At 31.8% G+C, this 20,760-nt stretch overlaps 1 protein-coding gene and 1 non-coding gene across 3 annotated transcripts; one reads left to right on the forward strand and one right to left on the reverse strand.

Moving 5' to 3' along the window:
• Positions 1 to 8,212: 8,212 nt before the first annotated feature.
• On the reverse strand, positions 8,213 to 8,337 carry Trnal-caa. Its single transcript has 2 exons — positions 8,300 to 8,337; positions 8,213 to 8,257 (listed from the first exon to the last, which is right to left on the reverse strand). It is a non-coding gene; the product is annotated as a tRNA-Leu (tRNA).
• A 2,227-nt stretch (positions 8,338 to 10,564) lies between these two features.
• Positions 10,565 to 19,317, forward strand: LOC119640246 (alpha-tocopherol transfer protein-like). 2 transcript variants are annotated; one of them, XM_038038139.1, is made up of 5 exons: positions 10,565 to 10,665; positions 15,567 to 15,746; positions 18,277 to 18,368; positions 18,444 to 18,597; positions 18,673 to 19,317. In XM_038038139.1, the coding sequence occupies exons 2-5, from the start codon at positions 15,578 to 15,580 to the stop codon at positions 19,155 to 19,157; spliced, it is 900 nt and encodes a 299-aa protein (XP_037894067.1). In that variant the 5' UTR covers positions 10,565 to 10,665; positions 15,567 to 15,577; the 3' UTR covers positions 19,158 to 19,317. The 2 variants fall into 2 exon arrangements, with proteins under 2 accessions (XP_037894067.1, XP_037894068.1); XM_038038140.1 differs by having other exon boundaries at positions 10,565 to 10,658.
• Positions 19,318 to 20,760: the final 1,443 nt, after the last annotated feature.

A 20,760-nucleotide genomic window follows, 5' to 3' on the forward strand; every position in this document is an offset into this window, starting at 1 on the left:
TTTCTCATAATTAAAAAAATTGTATAATAGAAGTAATTTAACTTTATTTTATATGGTATATATACATATAATGTAGTTAAGATTTTTTATGCAAAGGTTTTTAAAGGGATTATAAAAGGGTTGAAAAAACCATAGTACCCAAGTTTGGAGTTCCAAAAATAGTTTTCTTGTGCGAACCAATTGCAGACAAGAATCGTACAAACATCGTATGGTAGGTATTAAGGCATAAGGCACACCGCTCTTATTCCCATCACAAGTTTTTTCTATTATTCTTGTTTGTAATGAAAGAGTTTTTTCCAATATATTGCAAATCCTCTACCATGCAAAACCACCTCTAGCATAAAAATTGAATTCTCAAAATTACCAAAAACCAATCGGCGTGAGTCTGAAAATAAGCAAAATGCAAAAAAATTATTCCTTACAAGTTTCACTTTGTTTTTACAAGAAACACCTAGCATATTTCTCTGTTTAAATAAAATTGCTTTACTGTATACAAAAAGAATGTATGACTGTTAATAGATTAACTTAGAAAGAATAAGAAAACTGTACTTACTGGAGTAGTGCTTCTCTATTATTTTTTTATACTCATAAGATCTTCTGTTACAGCGATTATATAATTTCTCTTTCTCTCCCTCTCTCTCTGTCTTTTGATATTACCAATATTGATCGGCGATAGATCGAAAAATAATATTCTTCTTGCTTAGTAGATTTTAATAAACCGAAATGAATTTACTTACAACTCCTTAGAGTTTCATTATTTCGCTTATTAAGAGTTTATTTGCTATGAAGCAGCAGTTATTGCTTGCTGATTCAGCAAGAAATAACTTTTTTTGTTGTTATTAATTATACAACATAGAAACGAAAAATTAATTAAAATAAAATGCAATAGAACATAATGAAATTTAAGCATTGTATGATATTTTTAAAGCTTTCCTATGTATTTCTCTAGAAATCAGAGTGCAGCAACTGCAAAGAAAATCGATTTATCTTATGGTGATAAATATTGACTGAGTTTGAGAATTTTTTTTAAATTATTACGTTTTTATGTCGCCATTTCTCTCATCACTTTATCAATCGCTTGCGTCCTTGTGTCCTTCTTTTAAAAAATCGAAGCATTCCAGCACGTTTATTACCTGAACTGACAGTATTTTCCACACAGCTAGATGGAAAAGGGGAAAAAGAAATTATAAGCAAGCCACCGCATACCACTGAGCACTAGTGGTGCTTCTGTTACGAAAATATAAAATTGATGTCGTTTGGTCGTGTTTTTAATTTGGAGCGTAGAAATTTGTAATTCTTATTTATTTTATCGTTTATTACGGTTTTAACAATTATGAAAATGTTTTAATTTATTGAAATATAACTTTGTAACGAATATTTATCGCACTACCGTTGGAGTGCTTTTCGGTAATTCAAAGCTCAATTCTTTGCTCACAGTATTAACATCCTAATATTAACATCACATTAAAAGTACAATAATACAAAATGTTCTCAAACAATTCAAAAGAAAAGAAAGTTTAAGCTAAAGAAAGCAAGTAAGAAAATTATTAGTTTGGGGAAAAAGAAATCCATTATTTTTTCGGTAGATGGCTGCACTGATAGATTTCTCGTAAAGTATCGATCAAACAATTTCCGATACAGTACATTTACATACTGTACATTTCGCAGTAAAAAAAATTCTTTTGCTGTTTTTTGTTTGGTGCATTCAGTTGTGAGTTACAGCGTGTTAAAAATGGAAGTGAACAAAGAGAAAATTCGGTACATTTTACAGTTTTTCTTTGACAAAGAGCGAAAATGCAAGCCAGGCGGCTAAAATTGTGAATGGTGTTTATGGTTCCGATACTGTAACAGCCAATTATGTGCAATTTTGGTTTCGTAGATTCCGTTCAGGAATTTTTGATGTCAAAGGTGCACCTCGCACAGGTAGGCTGGTCGTCGAAAATGTCGATAAAATCGGAGAAATGATCGAAGTTGACCGGCATGTTAGCAGTCGTAACATCGCCCAGGAGCTAAAAATCGACCATAAAACAGTTTTAAACCATTTACACAAAGCTGGATTCAAATAGAAGCTCGATGTTTGGGTGCCACACCAATTAACAGAAAAAAACGTGATGGATCGAATTTCCATCTGCGAAGCCTTGGCCAAACGGAATGAGATAGACCCATTTCCTGTGCAAAAACGATCGTGGTCAAAGAGCGGTGAAGCACCTCAAACGGCCAGGAAGGTTTTGCTATGCATTTGGTGGGACTGGAAGGGGATTATTTATTATGAGTTGCTTCCATATGGCCAAACGCTAAATTCTGATCTCTACTGTCAACAACTGGACCGTTGGAAGATAGCGATTGACCAGAAACGGCCAGAATTGGCCAACAGGAGAGGTATCGTGTTCCACCAGGACAACGCTAGGCCACACACATCTACAGTGACTCGCCAGAAACTTCGGGAGCTTGGTTGGGAAGTTTTAATGCATCCGCCATACAGTCCGGACTTGGCACTAAGCCAATCATCTTTTATCATCTTTTTCTTGCATTGCAAAATTTCTTTAATGATAAAAAATCGGAATCTAGGGAGGATTGTGAAAATCGACTACTAGAGTTTTTTGCAAATAGAGACCAGGACTTCTATGAAAGAGGCATTTTGAAGTTGCCTTTAAAATGGCAACAAATCACACAACAAAACAGTGCATATTTGACCCAAATCGGACAATATGAAGCATCTTAAATAAAGTCCTGAAGTTCATATAAAAATAACGGATTTCTTTTTCCCCAAACTAATTTTTTTTGCTAATTAAGCACTTTTTTTGTTTTTTTGTTAATATTTGCAATTGGTCAAGCAATGCGTTTTTGTCGAAAGCTACCTGCACTGATTTGATTGGTCAAAACCAGTAACCACTAACTTCACTCAACCCTGTATTTGCTTAATTTGCAATATTTTGTCATTATTATAGTATATAAGAACCAATTTAATTACAATAACGAATCAGAAAATCACCAATTTTATTGGTCCCTTTTTTATTGTGATTCGCGCATGATATTCTGATCTATAATTCCTTGTTTATCTGTGAATCAAATTCTTAGCAGTCAGCAGTGGTTTATGTGCCATTCTGCCTAAGGATAAGTTCATTTTCGAAAGATCGTAATGAGAATTAACAATTTATTTTAAGAGACTAAGAAACTATACTGAAATACTTCTGAGTTTTAGAATAAACGCGCTTTCTTTTTTTTAAATCCATGAACCATGTTACAGCTTGCTCCTATTCACATTAAACAAGAGTTTGTATGGATTGTACATATGTATTCATGTAGGCATGGGTTATGTGTGGTATTAACTAGGTTTTATTTTCGAATTTTAAAGATACAGAGATTTATATTCAGAGTTCAAGTTCGCAATGCAGAGTTTTCCCAAGATATGAAGATAGGAAATTATATGAATTGTATGAAATTATTTCACTTCATATTATTTTATCGAAAATTTTGCATAATTTTATTTGATTTTGTTATTGAGTGTACCGTTCTAAACAAGCAAACGTCACATTTGCTCCTTATTTACCTACCCACTATCTTTTCGAAATAAATTTCAAATGACGAAAGTCACACATAACCCTCACATGTAGCTTTTGCCGACCTGTGTACCGAGTGTCATGTATATCTACACTTAATATGCGCATTTGCATAAACAAGTAATGCAAATCGAATACAACACCGTAACTTCGGTCGTATCTGTACTGCATAACGAAGATCGATCGAACAGGTAATTTCGTTTAGGTAAAGCGGCCTACGTGCTAACTTTTATTTGCAGATATACGAGTTTAGAAATACGACTTTATATGTCAGCCCATGCGTAGATCGTTCCTAAGTATGGTAAATGAAGATTATTTGGCAGCATAATTCATCATATATAAGCATATTTTAATCATATGGTAGTAATTTCTTAGGAAGACTCAGAAAAAGTAAATATACTGTTAACTACCACCCCTGAGCCACTGATGGACATTCACTCTTGCGACGTGAAACTATTAAGGACGGACGACTGGCTCTGTCTTTTGTCGAAACTCGCGATACGCAAACGTGGAAGATAATAATAGTCGGTCGGAACCAATACAAAGAATTAAAAGAAACGTTAAAGAAAAGTCGGGTCACCACGCTGGTTTTTCTCCTACCCCGCTTAAAATCGCTAATCATTGTAATCTTCTCTTAAACAAATAAATAGAAATATAAGAACAAAACCGAAGATCCAAGTTATTTTTATATTATAAATTTTCTTGGAAAGAGTGGAAAGAGAAGAGAGGATTGGCTGAGTATACCCTGCCCAAGAAGACTCGTTACGTTACGTTAATCAAATCACAACACATTTGTTTATATTAGGGCGATTTGTGTTCAGGAAAAATTCAATTCATATCAAACCCATGTAAGTCAAAAATTTCCCAATCCAAAGTGATTAGAGCAATACAGAAATATATTAATAATTTGTCCTAATGATTACTAATCGTTCAAGAAAAATCCAACATTTGATCATTTTTATTTTCATGAAAGCTAGTCGATTTTCTAAGAAATGGAATTCCTAAAACTTGTAAAAGCAAATGCACATTCATAATGTTTTATGTGTACCTTGCACATAAAAAGTTACAACAGCAGAATGGCGAGGACGAACATTGCGCGAGCCTAAGAGCGTGCAAGGTTTGAAAGAAAAAGAGGACATGATAGGCGAAGTAGGCGTAGTCTTATCTGGAAAAAACATCACTTGTCTAATGGTGCCTCTAAAATAACTCAAGAACCTAGGAGATTAGAAAATAGGCACAAATTTCAAATGCTTCGTCCATTACTTGACTCTTTGTTTTCTTCAAAAAATTGTAGACGAAATTAATCTCTATCTCTCTTCAAAAAAATCCATCGTCGATCGTTTTGAGGTCATAAAAAACACATATTATGTTGTAATGAGAATATTATTAGTATTATTTATGTTTGAAGTAAATTTGCCGAATTCACCGACCAATTTTGCACAACGAACGAGTTTTTTTGATGTAAAAATACATGAATATGTTTTTTTTTTTAATTAAAAGAATATTCTTGATTCCAATTTTTTTTTTTAATGAAAATTCATGCATTTAAGGGTTGAGGACCGTTGAATCGTGATTTATAGGTTTACGTAGATTCTATTTACAATTCTTACGAGGTCTTATCATATTTCCATAATATTACAGGAATTTGTATTTAAAATGGGCCTGGTTTCATCCTCTTGAATCCTCCGATCTTCCGCAAACATTCTACTTACATACTCTTTTACAAGCAATTTACGAGTACCTAGTATCACCGCAACATTCTTGTATTCACCCATTTTTCTGCTAAAGGAAAATTGTTGTTATCGCCAGTCACCAGCTGCGTCATCAGTATTTGCTTTTCACTGTTTTTGGGAACTTAGGGTCCTAGAAAATCGAAATTACTCATGCCAATTCAAATGATTGTGATAGCGGAAGTGGCTATCACTGTAAGCAACGGCGAACAAGTGTGACCATTCATCATCGGACACGGTTCCATCGAATCCATCAAAGCACACGGTTTAACGTAAAGTGAGAGCTTATCTGTTTTCAAAAGCAAAAAAATGGGTTTTGTCGTCATTACTCATAAAGTACAAAAATTTCTATAAAAATGGAAAAATAGGCCCCACCCAATATTATAGGGATCTATTTTAAGATTTTCTTAAAATTTTTTTTAAAGATAAACGTGATAGATATAAACGACTTAGCTACGGACGAGAGTGTTTCTTTATTTATGTGTCTTATATACATTCCGGGTTTGTGTCATATACAATAGATGCAAATCAAGATTCAATTTTCTTACCAAACACTAGAATTATTTTGTAGTGAAGAAGCAAGAAAATTATATTCATCGTCGGTTGCATAAGTCTTCCATGATAGGAATTTAGTTGGAGATATCTTACTTTTTCTGCGTGTTAACTTTAGCAAAAAAATATTGGCTCTTCTATTACGAACGTAACTGCAGGGACAACAAACCTAGCATGTTTATGACAGCCACATCTCCTTAGTAGTAAATTATTGCGCTTAGTGATTAATATATTAACCACTAATAGATAATCGAATATATACATATATCATAATATTGTTACGAAAATCACAAATCCAGTAAATTTCAGCTAAGTAATTTTCCCTAATAATAAATTCCCTAAAGAAGAGAAAACAAATGCACGCCGTCGCGTCATGCAGCTACAGGCCGATGAAAAAATATATATAATTAGAGTATTTGTGGAAGGGACAGTTAGTCGGGCAAGAGCATAGAAGTTGAGAGTACGGCCAAAATAAATTGTGAATAATCCTACATTTAAGGAACATAATTGCAAATAGATGATCCTACTGTTAAGGAATATAATTGTAAATAAATGAACTTTGAAGTGTATTTCTCTTGAACAAAATATCCACGGAATGCTTAGAAAAGCATCTTCAAAAATGAAACAGTTTACTTTATTAATTATAGTTGTATGTTGCTGTTTGCAGTGCATATCTAAAATTGAAAATTATGTCCGAGAAGAAATTTGATGTCGAACTAAACTTGCTAAAGCCATGAGTTAGAAAAAACGTTTCAAAATGTTGCTAACAGTCCAAAAAGAACTGACAAAATTATTAGAATGTTAGGTTCTAGTTTTGTATGTCTTAGGTAACAAAACGTAACAATTTTGTGCTTCCGCGATATATGAAATCAATATATGGTAACAAGTAAAGAAATTGGGGGGAAGATATTGGGCGTGGTATGAAATTTACAAAAATAACAATCATACAAAAGTATGAAATTTGAAAAAAGATTTATATAAAAATAAAATCGACCAAGATCAAAAAGAAATTGAGGCATTACGATATCTAAATATCTTAGGTGGTTTATTGTCTGTTTATTTTTTCTCTTTGATTGATAAAAGTAAATAAACTCGGTTTTAAATAGTAGAGACCAATATAAAACAAAGACAACGGATTGTGATTAACGAATGCCATAATCATTTATATACTTAAATACACAACAATAGAATTCACTATGTCAAATTAACAACAACAAATCGTGACGACATACGCGATATTTATATTACATATATTATTATATTATCAAGTACTTCCAATTGTTTCATTTTTTTTTTCGCATCGATTTTTTCAAAAGCGATTAGTAGTTGATAATAAAAAAACATTAGTTCTCGACTCTTTTTCGTTTTTTTTTTGCCTGCAAGTGTAAGTCTCGGTAGAGAGAAAAACATCTTGAGGCATATTGAGGCAATGCAGGAAATAATTGACGACCATTGTGGAACCGCTTTACAATATCGTCTCACATATTTGAAAAATGAAAAAGAAATATATCGAGAAAATTTAAAAAAATTATTTTACGTTTTTATTTATTTACAGTTTAAATTCCTAATTACATGGAACTAGCTCTTCAAACGGAATAAAATGTGAAATGAAGACGGATCCAACACAAGCGAAAGTTGAACGAAGAGTAAATCTACACATATTAAATGTTTTTATATTTTCGATATATTTTTAAAAGTTACAGATAGCATCTTTTGCTTAATACTAGGCTTACTGCATTCGTCAGTTTAACGGGGTTTTAATGTCAAAAATAGTGCACAAGGAAGAAGATATCTTTGGATGTAGTTTATTAGTTTTTAATGATAGTTATAATGCAATAAATATATATGCCTACCTTTCTTTCTCGGACACGTTCACTTCGTTATTTCTAGATGTTGTACACCTATATCTCTCTCACCTTTCGCTGATGGGTAAAGAAAGCTTTTACAAGGATGACATCGAAGGGCTCTTCAAAATACATAGTAGTTATAAACCGGCTGAAGATGCCAACTACATCGAATTCATTCAATTATAAAATATATAATAGTCTAAATATATAATTTCAAAAACAATGATCAAGAAAGAGGACGTAGCCCAACATTATTGAAAGCAGCAGAAGATATCGTAAGGAATTCCATCACCTTACAAGCTATCTTTTCGGAAACTTGCTAAATAAATTTCACCTATTTACCCTAATTTTTCCAATTTCAGTGATTCTAATAATACAAAGATATACATGTAACAAAAAATACGTTTAACAAAAGGAATTTTAAAGTTAGCACGTGATAGAGATATCTATGAAAGTCCAAGTTTTTGTTTTTTATGTGTTTAAAACAAAAATAAACTTATTTATCATTATAAAAAATAAGTGTTGTCAGAAGTGGGATTCGAACCCACGCCCTCAGAGAGGACCAGAACGCTCAACACCACGCCCGTGCAAACACGAGCAAGCTTTTACACTTGAGTCTGGCGCCTTAGACCGCTCGGCCATCCTGACATTCGAATGTTAGTGGATTAAAAATCAAATTTATATGGAAGTGTTCATTTGTATCTGCATCATTGGTGTATACAACATCCAACCGCAAGCAAATGCAATGGCCTTTGTTTATGTCACACATATTGCTTTAGAAATTTAAAAAAAATATGGTCAATTATTAAGAAGCACACTAAATTATCTTATTTAAAACAAATAAGAACACCATAGTCGTGCAAGGCCTAAATATCCTACCTATTGTCTGACGCTATTCTTTTTTTATTACAGAATACAAAAATTATGTCTTGTTTCTCAAAACGAAACCTAATGTAGTACAATTTTAATCCTTACATACGGCAGGATCCAAAAATAGGAGCTTATTTTGTATGAAATTACTATAACATTATGGGTCAATTTCCATTAATTATTTCTCCCCATGCTTTTTTGCTTTACAAAGAATCAATTTTCGTGAAATTGCTTATTAGAGTAGGTTCCAAAAAATAGGCCGAGATGGTCTAAATTTAGTACAGTCGATTTTTTTATGTTGAATAACTATTATGACATAATTTTCATCATGAAGCATTGAAAATGAGACTTTTTTACCATATGAACTTCAGATGTCTTTATATGAAAAAAAAATTGCCACAACCGGGCCAAAGTTTTCACACCAATTTAGAATGCCGAAATATTATTAGTTAGCCACTTTTGCTGAGAAATTTTAAAAATTGCATTTTTTTTAATATACGATTTTCAGAATAAAGCGTTATATGGAGGGTGGTCGAAAAGTGGACCGATCCCAACCATTTTCAACAGCGTTCGTCCTTGGCTCGGAACACGTCACTATACCAAATTGTCAAAATACCTCAAAAATTACGACCTGTAGCGTGAACATCAATATACATAGATAGACGTCAGACGGACAGCGGACAGACAATCTTAGAGCAATTCAGATTATGATTCTGAATCAATTGGTACAATAAAAAAGAGATCTATGTTAAGCCCTATCGCGTGTTACATACGACCGCACTAACTTAATATACCATATATAAAATAATAAAAAATGGCATTAATAACTATCTATCAGGCAGCTTATACATACATTCACACATAAGAATTTCCGAAGATTTGCTAATTTTAAGAATTTTTCAAGTACAACCGGTCTGTGCGTACATTAACAGTAACACTCTCGTTCTGTATTATCTATTTTTCGAAAGAGTGACTTGTGGTTAGCCTTCACCTTGCACTTTTGCCGCTTAAAGCTATTTTTTCTTTGTAATTTATATCAACTGTCAACAAAAAAAAATGTGAATAAAAAATAAAGAAAACTATACTCGTGGAAGTAAGTTTTGGGCGCTAATTACAAATTATTCAACAAATTTTGAAGAGAGGTTGACATTAGATTATATGCTCTTATAAGAAAGCAAATATATGTTTGTATATTGACTTATCTATAAGTGATTAACTGTCATATAAGCTAAAATCCGCAAAAGCATTCATCGTCTCTGCTTAAAAAATATTTCTATAAAATATGGAAAAACTTATTCTACCGGCTTAATTGTAATCAGTCGAAAATGACAAGTTTTATAAACACGGAAAACTTTTTAAAAAAATAATTATTCTTTATTGTCTTGTCGTTTACCGTTGCTTGGCTCTTTTATTATTAAAAAAATTCGAAAGGACTGGAATACATCTAAAGTTATTATGGAAACGCAACCACCTGCAGATAAAAATATTGTAAAAATATCGCTCGCAGAATGATATCGAAAACGTACGATCCTTCCATAAACATTATGGAGGTCCCTCCATAAACAGTATTTAGGTTTCCTTAAATTCTTACTTTGCTTCATATCTGTATATATATATTTATATGCAAAGATTTTATTGCATTCAATATGCGACATTTCATCCGTCCAGTTTTTAGAAAAGATGCGATGAATATCTTACAAATATTTCCTACGTAATAAGGTTAAAGGAAGTCAGGGTCTATCCTCTACACAACTTTTTAGCTGTTTTTTTCCTTTACATTCAAACAACTCTCATTTGTTGAGGTAATTACTGATCTCGACATTTCTCTTAACTGGGTTTAAAGGGCAAAAGTAAGTATTTGGAAAATGTAGAGAATATCGTTCCTAACAAGAAGAGATCTACAGAAACTTGCGTCTGTTATTACTCAGTTACTCTTTTTTTTCTTTTGCTAAAAGCCTTCACCAGTTGCAATAAAAACACAGTTATCTTGCTTTAGTTCTAACAGTCGTAATTTTACTTTGCTGCAGCAACGAGCCGGTGAGCGGATCTCTCTCAAGTTGAAAACAAAAAACACGTTCTTAACACCAAGTCTTGTTTAAGTGTGTGGTAATAATCACATCATTATTTTTTTAATGTGAAAAATTCTGAAAGTACTATGTGTACACTGTTCAATATGAAGTGAATACGAAACAATTTTAAAGAGAAGAATCTATCTTTTTCTTTCACCTTAGAAACAAATCATGATTAATAAAAGATCATTTCAATTTAATTAGAACTTTTATAAGTATTATTAATGAATTGATCTGAAGTTCACCAAAGTTAGCAGCCGACCTACGTTCATACGTTTATTTATTTTTTATTCCAAGCAATTTTAAATTTATCACAATTACTCGTTATAATAATTTATCGGCAAAGCAATTCCGACCCAAATGCAAGAAAAACATATGCTTTGTTCGCGCGCATATGTTAAATAAAATAAAAAATTTAATTGATTTAAACCGAATCTTCTACACCTTCCATTTATTTATTGTTTTCTGGTCTTTTAATATGTATATGGAAACGTTTCAAAAACAAAGCAGATCCTTTATCAGTCATTATCATATATATGTAAAGTATTCTATTTCATTAATGAAATAGGTACTTTTAGTCAAATAAATACAGCTGTAACATAAGCCCCAGATGCAAAAAAAAGGAAAATAACCCATTTTATTTTACGTAATAAAACAAATAACAAGTATTCTTATACCATACGAAAAACTCTAAAGAATAGGTTGTTGAATCGCTTGTAATTGCTAATAGGGAATGATAATAAAAATAGAAACAAGAAGAAGTCTCAAAAGCGATATTCTGAACAAAGATTCGAGGGCGTAATCATGACAGACAGATAGATAAGCCGCACAAAAACTCATCTATTAATGCTTATTAGAAACATATAATGGAGAGTCAATATATAAAGCACTTATTTCTTAATATTAAAAAAAAGCTTAAGACTTTCTCCGCAGTTAGGTTAACAAAAATTACATTCGTATTTTTTTCTATTTCAACGCTGTTTACGGCGCGTGCATGTCAAATGTTTTTTTAATGAATTTGTATAATAGGGTGACCAAATTGTTTTAAAGCAGTTTCTTTAAATTAAAGCAGACCTCTACTGATATGCATTTAAAAGTGCGCGTTTCACTGCTAATAAATACTTATACGGTAGGAAGTGCGTGGCCGTGGCCATTCATATATTCTATGCTTGTTAGAAACACCTTAGCAAAATACTCTGCTACCACCTCTATGGGAAACAATCACAATGTAGAACTTAATTTGTGGAACCAATCACTAAAAGACTACTGAATAATTATTCACTTTTTATGTACATTTATTAAATATTGCCATCAAAGACGGAATCGCTCTTTCAATTCAACTCAATTGCCACCAAATGCAGACTCGCTCTTTGCCCTTTTTTTATGCCCATCAGCGAAAGATGAGTGGTATATTTATTTTGTCAAAACGTTTACAACGCCCCAAAGCAAGCTTGAAAGATCTCACAAAGGATATATATTCTTGATTAGCAGCAAATTCTGGAACGGTTTAAGCAAGTCCGTCTGTGTAATTGATGTTGTAAACGTTGTCTTGGCTGCAAAATTATAGCTATCAGCTTGAAATTTCGCCAAAACATTAGAAGTTTCTGCACGTAGATTAGTATTGAAAATGGCCCAAATTAATGCCACATTAACTGAAAACATCTCATTTTTTCAAAAGGAACAAAAAATTGATTTTTTGCCCATTAATCGAAAGCTGCAAGAGATAAATCTACAAACTCGAAAAAATTCACCACGCCTTCCAAACGTTATAGTGTGCCACAATTTCATTTTTTTTCAATACCTTCACAACGCCTAAAAGCTAGCTTCAAAAACGCAATGAAGTATATAAAGTTTTTGCCAATTTCAAATTCGGAATGCACCTGAGCAAGTCCGTCTGATCATCTGTCCGTCTGAGTAAGTGTGTAGTATTTGTGCTAAACATTATCACGTTTGGAAAAATGAAAATATGTCCTAGAAACTTACAAATGAATTTGAAAATGATTCAAACTACACTACTGCGTACAAAGATATAAAACTCAAAGTTATTAGCAGAACTCCTCAACAAAGCCTCCACTTGTTGTTTTGATGTTGAGTGAAGAATAAACACCAAAAAGTATTTGTGTATTGTCCTTTCAGGTGGAGTTAAATGTTTAACTATACAGTAACACCTCCTTTTTTGAACTGATGACACTCTTCCGTATAAGAAGTTTGCATTTTATTTATTTATTGTAGAGTAGTAAAGTTTATGTAGTTTATTGTTAAGATCATAAATTCCCAGACCATAAATATCCTCGACCATAAATATCCCCTATTATAATGTTTACAAAACGAAAGCTAGATATCTTTCAATGAAAATAAACAAAAGCTCAGAAAATTTCTCCCCACAACATTTTTGTTCCTAGAAATATAGCTCGTAACTAAGACAACAATGTTTATAAAGCCAAAATAACCTTCCACATGTCTTAACAAAAGACAATACGGGAAACGTAAAAAACTAACTGAAACTAACTAAAACTGTTTTTCGCGTTCTACTCTGCAAGTTATTTTATTTGATACCCATATAATCAAGAAAAAACGAATCCTAGGAGACTAAATTAGAATAAATAAGCTTAAAACCTCAAAAAGAAATTTGGAAACGAAATTTGGACCACGAACGAATTACGAACATTTAAATTCTTTAGCATCCAAAAAATAAGAAGTAGATAGACAGATTTTTATTTCTCAGCATTTTGAAACACAAAAATGCATCCCTCACGTTCCTGCAACAAAAACTATGAACATTTTTTTGCATTCCCTTTCTCTTCCTTGTTGCTTGTCAACTGCGAGATGCAAGATATAAGTTTTCACGAATTATTTAAAAAATTATGACAACGGTGATAGGTATAGGAAATTTGATCGCAACCAAATACAGTTTTCTCACTGTTTTTTAATAACAACAGCGCAGTAAGGAAGCTAATTTTCATATGGTCTACCGGAAAATAGTTTTATACAACTACTTGAACAATTATTAAAAATTGTAAACAAATGTGAACGCTTATTATCAGATGTTTGGTATTATTGAGAATCAGTTTCAGTTGGCGGCAAATTTTTATACGCTTATTCTCAGATACTTGAAGAATTATTAAAAATTGTAAACAAATGTGGACGCTTATTCATATATTCATATATATATCCATTTGTGGGCGAAATCAAAAATTACCTTTCAAGATTCTCCGATTTGTAGACTTCATTAAATTCGCTCATTCGTTGCTTTTTTGAAAGAAGTTATTTAAGTTTTTTCCGCTCCTAAACTGCTTAAACAAATAATGCGACGATGTAAAAATGCCTAACATTACTTTAGAATTTTGCATCCAGCGATGGAGAAGGAAATGTCAGGCACGTCATAGACTGCATACATTCTTGATCAACATCATTTCAGAATGCGCGTCTATCCGCTTGTGTAAAATAAAAATGAAATCATCGGCCTCAAATTTGGTAAAAACATTGGAAGTTCCTGGACGCAAATTTATAATAGAAATGGACAAAGATCGTTTAATCGTTCCTACAATACCTTGCAAACTAAGAACAGCTGTATTTTTCAAAACAAAAAAAAAATTGGTTTTTTGCTCATTACTTGCAAGCTAAAACAGATACAACTGTAAAAATTTCCATTTGTATTCTATTCCTTTTTTTTTTAATTACCAGTAAATTATAACAAATAAATTATTCTAGAAAAAATGGAAAAGATCAGTATTATGAACTACAGAAATTTAGTTCTTTTTTTTGTTTTTTTAGTATATTTTAAGACATGGGTAGAAAGCGTATATAAAATATTAGAATGTGACTAGATATAACTCTTTTATTTGTTTCGCTTACTAACAAGAAAACTAATCATCGGAAAGGTATTTGTTATGGTTGTTAGAATCCTCCAGGGAGGATATTTAAAATTTCTTTCGTCGAGAGGCGTTCGGAGTATACAAAAGGCATATATAAGAATATTCCATGGACAAATAATCGTTTCTTATGAGCTTATAAAAGTGTTACTATGTTTTATGGTTAGAAGTTGTCTTATACAGAGGCACTCACAAATCTCTACACAAATCACTTACAAAACTGAGAAAGTGTAAGGGAAATGCAATGTAAAAAAGGTCCTAATTTGACTTTTAAAGCAGCAAATTTTCTAACCAATATCCATAAATTTGTGTTTGAAAATGACCAAAATAATAGCAAATGGTAACCTTAAAACAAATGTTCTATTATAGGAGCATAATATGAAAGAAAAGCATTGTTTAAATACTCTTTAGTAAGAGTAAATTTATAATAAGAATGCAATGAACAAAAGTAAATGAATGAAACTGGGTAAAAAATAAAAGTCTTTTCAGATCGTTGAAATTTTCAAAGAAATAGTGAAAGAACTCGAAGATTGCTCTTCAACGCGTCTTTTATATTAAATGTAAAACAATGCAATGCTTTTTTTATATTAAATCTTATATATTAGAACCTTTCCGACTACGAATATAAATAAATAATGCAAACATAACTATAAAAAGCACCAATTAACTGCAATTACTTATTTTTTTGAAAAACAATTCATGCTTAAACAGCTATAAAATTATTTCAAACGTGCTTATTAAATGAAAAAAAATATATATTTCTTAAGTAAAATGAGACACGTTATAATAGATTAGAATAGATAATAGATTTGTTTTACAAGTTATAATAATAGGAAACATATGATTCAAATTATTTGTACGCTTTGTTCAAAGTTTAAGTAGAGAAACTATTAGAGGCAGATGATTACGAACCGGTTATAAGTGAATGTTTTCATAATAGAGTTCGTAACAGTTATAAATCCTTGTATTTACAGTTGTAATTACGAAACTTATTAAGAAATCATTTAACTTATTAATTACTTGATGTCTTTAAGAATTAAAAAATTTCTTCTTTTTCTTAATATAGAAATTACAACTATGCTGTTGTCTGGTGAAGTCAGCCCTTACATACAAGTAGGCGAGATGAAATTATCTTTAGAATTAGGTGAACCTTGTGCTCGTTCCAAAGAAGTGGCCCAACGGGAATTAAGAGAGACTCCAGAAAATCGTGAAAAGGGTCTACAAGAAATTAAAAAACTATTAGATGGTAAGGCCAAATCACTGGTACAGAATGTTTTTACTGTGGTGTTTTTAATGTCATCGCTAATATACTATTCTTTAGAAAACTGTTCGAAAATGTTGAAGATCGCTTTTATCGTAGAAAATGATCTGATATTTTTGAACGTAATTTGTATTCAAAAAAATATAATCAATCCGGTTACCCAACTATGTAAGGAATGGATCTTCACAGTCTAATGTGTAAACAAATAAAGATATTAATTTGCCGGTTTTGCTGCAATTTTCTTACTGTCATACGAGGAATCCTGGTCCTATTTAAGCTATTTTCCAAAGTGGTTTTATCGGCAAATGAACGATTTTCAGTACATGATTTTAAAATTCGCATTAATAAAATGCAATACACTGTCTAAGTAATGTGGTGGTACAATATTTATAAAAGAAAAGATTATCTGGAAATTTCTAAAGAAAACCATAGCTCTCTTCCCCGCTTTCCCCTTTGTTAAATATATTTCTCTGCTAATGGAAAAGTTATTTTGTTTTGCTGCACTTGACTTCAGAATTCTAGTTTCGTTTAAAACCGCAAAAACTATGTGTTTACATAACGTATGAAGTACGTTTTGAAATAAGTAATGCTAAGTGCATTTGATAGTAGGCATGAGTCAAGCTTAACATTATTTTAAAAATTTATTAACTTTGCGTTATTGATTTTTTAATCATATGATGATTTCATACATAGAAAAGTTCAAAGACCCATCGATGAATAATGTGCTTCTGCTAAGTTGATAGATATAACTACTAGTTGAAATTATGGAAATTATAATTTTTTTCGTCCCCTGTTCATTTTTCTCTGCTCTGTATCACTTCCTATGAAGGTCGATTTGATTCAGACCCACCCTCTAATTATATCGTATCGTATTTACGATCACTCTTCATAAATAAAACTACATTGTGAAACTGAGCGAATGAAATGGATATGAAAATATTTTTCGTTTACGTAAATGAGCAAAATTTGAATGGGATCGGCTACTGATCTCTTCCCATATAAATATTCTTACAAAACACATTTCGTAAATATATAGTCGACAATTATGTTTACGGTAACAAGTTTGAACAACTTAGGTCTGTATATCTTTACGTGACAACAAGATATAATTTTATCAATTTATTTTTAAGATAGTGAAGAAAAAAAAGAATCTTTGACGAGAATATAGATTTTTATTATATGTGGATCACGTCGGTTCACATTTTTGACCTGCCTTTAAATACTAGGGCAGATAGCCTTAAATGGTAGTGCTTTAACATTTTAGAATTTATTTCTCTGGTTAAATTAATAATAATAATAATATAATTCCATATCCATGTATGTTTTTCTAAATAGAACTAAATGACATTTGCGAATATTTTATCGATACGTGACTAAGGTGTTTCACATGTCCGAAACATTTTACGTACCTTTGGTAGCAAATTTATAAGAGTTCCAAATATTGAAAAGGGATACTTTTTGTACTCATTACCAATGGATGGGCGTGCATCCATTTCATCGTAATGTTGGCAACATCCAATGGGAAGCTTCATAGACTCTACAAAGCACATATATTCTAGAAATTCTGAATCAATTAAACTATGTTTGTCCGCCCATGTAGTGGGTTGTTGACACTCTCCCTGTCGCAAAAATAAAGATATTGACCTTGAATTTGGTACTACGCACACATTGGTATTGAAAGTGACAAAAATAGGCCGAAGGACAAGCCTACAGTGCCACCTGAACTGAAAACGTCTTGATTTTTCAAAAGGAATAAAAAATTGCTTTTTGCTACAATAATTTGAAGACTGAGCGCATGTTCTATGGGCGATGCTGCAGAATCTGTACGAAAAGAGGAAAAATGGACTTCGCCCACCCAATAATATAGTGCAGTAATAATTTTTTTTTTCAATACCTTTACAAGGTGCGGAAACAAGCTTCAAAAACTCTATCAAGTATAAAAATTCTTGGCATTACCCCGTTCGCTCAAATAAAGATATCGCTTACAAATTTATTAAAAAATTTGAAAGTGGCCTAGACTGATCAAAGGACATAGCTACAACGCCCACACCCCCGTGCCACAAAAATTGTGAACAACTTCCCTTTCCGTGTGTTTTGCTTGTTATTCATAAAGTACATAACATACACCATATAAAGTTCCATTTTTATTTTGATAATAGCAAAATTAGCGGCCAATATTATAGAGTATAAAAATTTACTTCCTCACTTTTTTACTCGTTATGATTAAATAGTAAATTTTTGAAAATCCAAAATAAAGTGAAAATTGCTGCGTATACAGTTAAGAAATATCAAATGTCATTGATGCCGTTCTAGGAAAAAACCCTAATTTCGCATTTCGCACCTACACAAAAAGTTGAGAAGATCAGTTACTAAAGAAAAGACAAATGTAAAGTCGAACAAGTGACGCTTACTGAAAATGCTTATAACAAACTTAAACTCGTTTGCTTACTTAACCTTGTTACAAATTTATTACTCCAGCAGCGGGAATTATATAACATTAGCTACTTTATTTTAGCTGACACTGATTTAAAATATCCCCGAGAAGATCGCTTCCTTTTACGCTTTTTAAGAGTTTGTAAATATTATCCGGAAAGTGCCGCTGAATTGGTGAGCGATACAAATAATCAATGCTTTTCGCTTGAACTTCAGTTAATTCATGATTATTAATTTAATTCATTTTAGGTGAAACACTATTTTTCCTTTAAAGTCAAACATGCTAATATATTCCAGGATCTTGTGCCGAGTAGAGAAGAAAATACTTTTAAACATAACGTATGTGTAGCCTTTAAAAATCGCGATCAGCATAATCGTCGTATAGTAGTCTTGCGTTTGGGCAGTAAGTAAATCAAATAATAATAATAGCGACATTTTCTTTAAGAGCATGAAAAAACATTTTTTTGGATCCTTAAAGAAAATTGGAAACATAAAGAGGTGGCTTTGGATGAGATTTTCAAGGCTGCTGTTTTATACGTTGAGGTGGCTGTGGCAGAAGAAGAATCTCAAATTAACGGCGCAGTCGTTATATTTGATATGGACGGTTTAAGTTTGCAACAAACTTGGCAATTTACACCAGCTTTTGCTAAACGTCTTATCGATTGGCTTCAGGATTCTATACCATTACGAGTTAAAGCTATACATATTGTTAACCAACCGAAAATCTTTAATGTTGTCTTTTCGCTATTCAAACCATTTTTGCGCGAAAAATTAAGTTCACGTATAATATTCCATGGTACAGATCGTGAATCACTCCACAATTACATGTTGCCAGAATGCCTACCACCTGAATACGGTGGAACGAATACAGAATCCTTGGTCGATGCTTACAACTGGTATAAATTAATGCTGACATTGGAAAATGAGTACAAAACGATTAATTCGTACGGTTACAAGAAGTAAAAGTTTCCATCACAAATTTTGACGAATTATACTCTTGCCTTTTGTTTTTTTTTTTGCTTTATTTAAGGGATAATGTTTGTAAATTTTTACATCTTATTTTTATCATCTTCAAGGAAATTCAATACTTACTCAAGTAATATTTTCAAAGATATGCAATATTTTTAACTAAAATCGACGTCAACTTAAATCAATACTTTCGAAAAACCATAGATAACAAATATTTCAAATAAGTTTTTTCTTCCTGCAGAGAGAGCTATTGTGCCATCATTTTGTTTCTAAAAAATTATCACAAAATTGAAATTCCTCAGGACATGTGCATACATGCGTAACAAATTTTTCCAATACGCTCATAAGTCTTTCGTAAAAATTAATTATAATTGCGCATCCGCAATGTAGTTTTACCCCTTAAGTTTATTATATGTTATAAAAGATTATAATTAATGTACATAGTTAGAAGCGAAAGAATAAAAATATATATTTTTTTATATTCTGGTTTAGCTTTATAAAAATTATAAATAAATAAGCGCCGTGTGTTAAATATTGACGGGTTTTTTGCATTAATTTAAACATTTATGTAAATCTTATTTCTAATAAAAAGGAAAGACAATTTTTAATTAAGCTTAATAGCAAAGAAAACGCAAAAGAAAGATTGTATGCAGTCACGTTAAAAGCAACTATGAGCACACCGCCGGAGGCATATTTAACTTTTAAAGTTACCTTCCTTTTATACGTTAGAAAAAGGCCCACGATCTTAGAAGTTCATATCTATTCTTCACAGTCTCGTAAAAGCTAAGGAAGTTAAAGAAGTTTCTGATTACCGAAACGTGCTACAGACATTCTTATAAATTCATATATAATTATTAAAATTCTATCAGGTAAATTTAACCATGGAAGATTCCTAATTTAAAACCAAAAAAACATGAAAGAAAATTACATTCGGTCGCGAACGAATCTTGGACACCTATCACCAAATATAGGAACCTGATTTACAAATTATGAACGAAAGATTTTTTTTTTCGGGATTGCATAATATTTTGTACGCAGTTGATTCGTTTTTAGAGCCAAACTTAACTACTTCTTAAATATGATCCATAGAACACGTACCTTTTAAGAAGAATGTCAAACACCCGATCACGCATCTCTAAAGTGGCTTATGTCTCAAACGGATTTAAACTCCCGATTAGCAAGATGGGCTTTAAAACTACAGGCTTTTAAACTTAAAATTTGTCATCGAAAAGGCAGTCAGCACGTTGTTCCCGACGTACTCTCACGGATTAATTCAGACGATGAGAATTCAGCAGACTTAGTAGATAATATTCCACAAAATTGTTATGTAAACAGCTTAACAGTTGATGATACTGGACTGTTTGTGGATCTAAATTCACCGCATTTTAAAACAGAGGATTATCGAGCTCTAATTCAGGGCACTAAAGGAAATGCTAATAAACTGCCGGATGTAAAAATACTAGATGGATTTGTGTACAACTCAACACGAAGTAGATGAGCAATTACATGAAGATTTTATGTTGGAAATTATGGATTCCAAATACGATGATTAATGAGATTATTTACAACGCACACAATGATCGACTGTCTTCCCATT

This window comes from Glossina fuscipes, unplaced genomic scaffold (assembly GCF_014805625.2).
Source record: "Glossina fuscipes isolate IAEA_lab_2018 unplaced genomic scaffold, Yale_Gfus_2 116, whole genome shotgun sequence".
Classification (NCBI taxonomy): domain Eukaryota; kingdom Metazoa; phylum Arthropoda; class Insecta; order Diptera; family Glossinidae; genus Glossina; species Glossina fuscipes.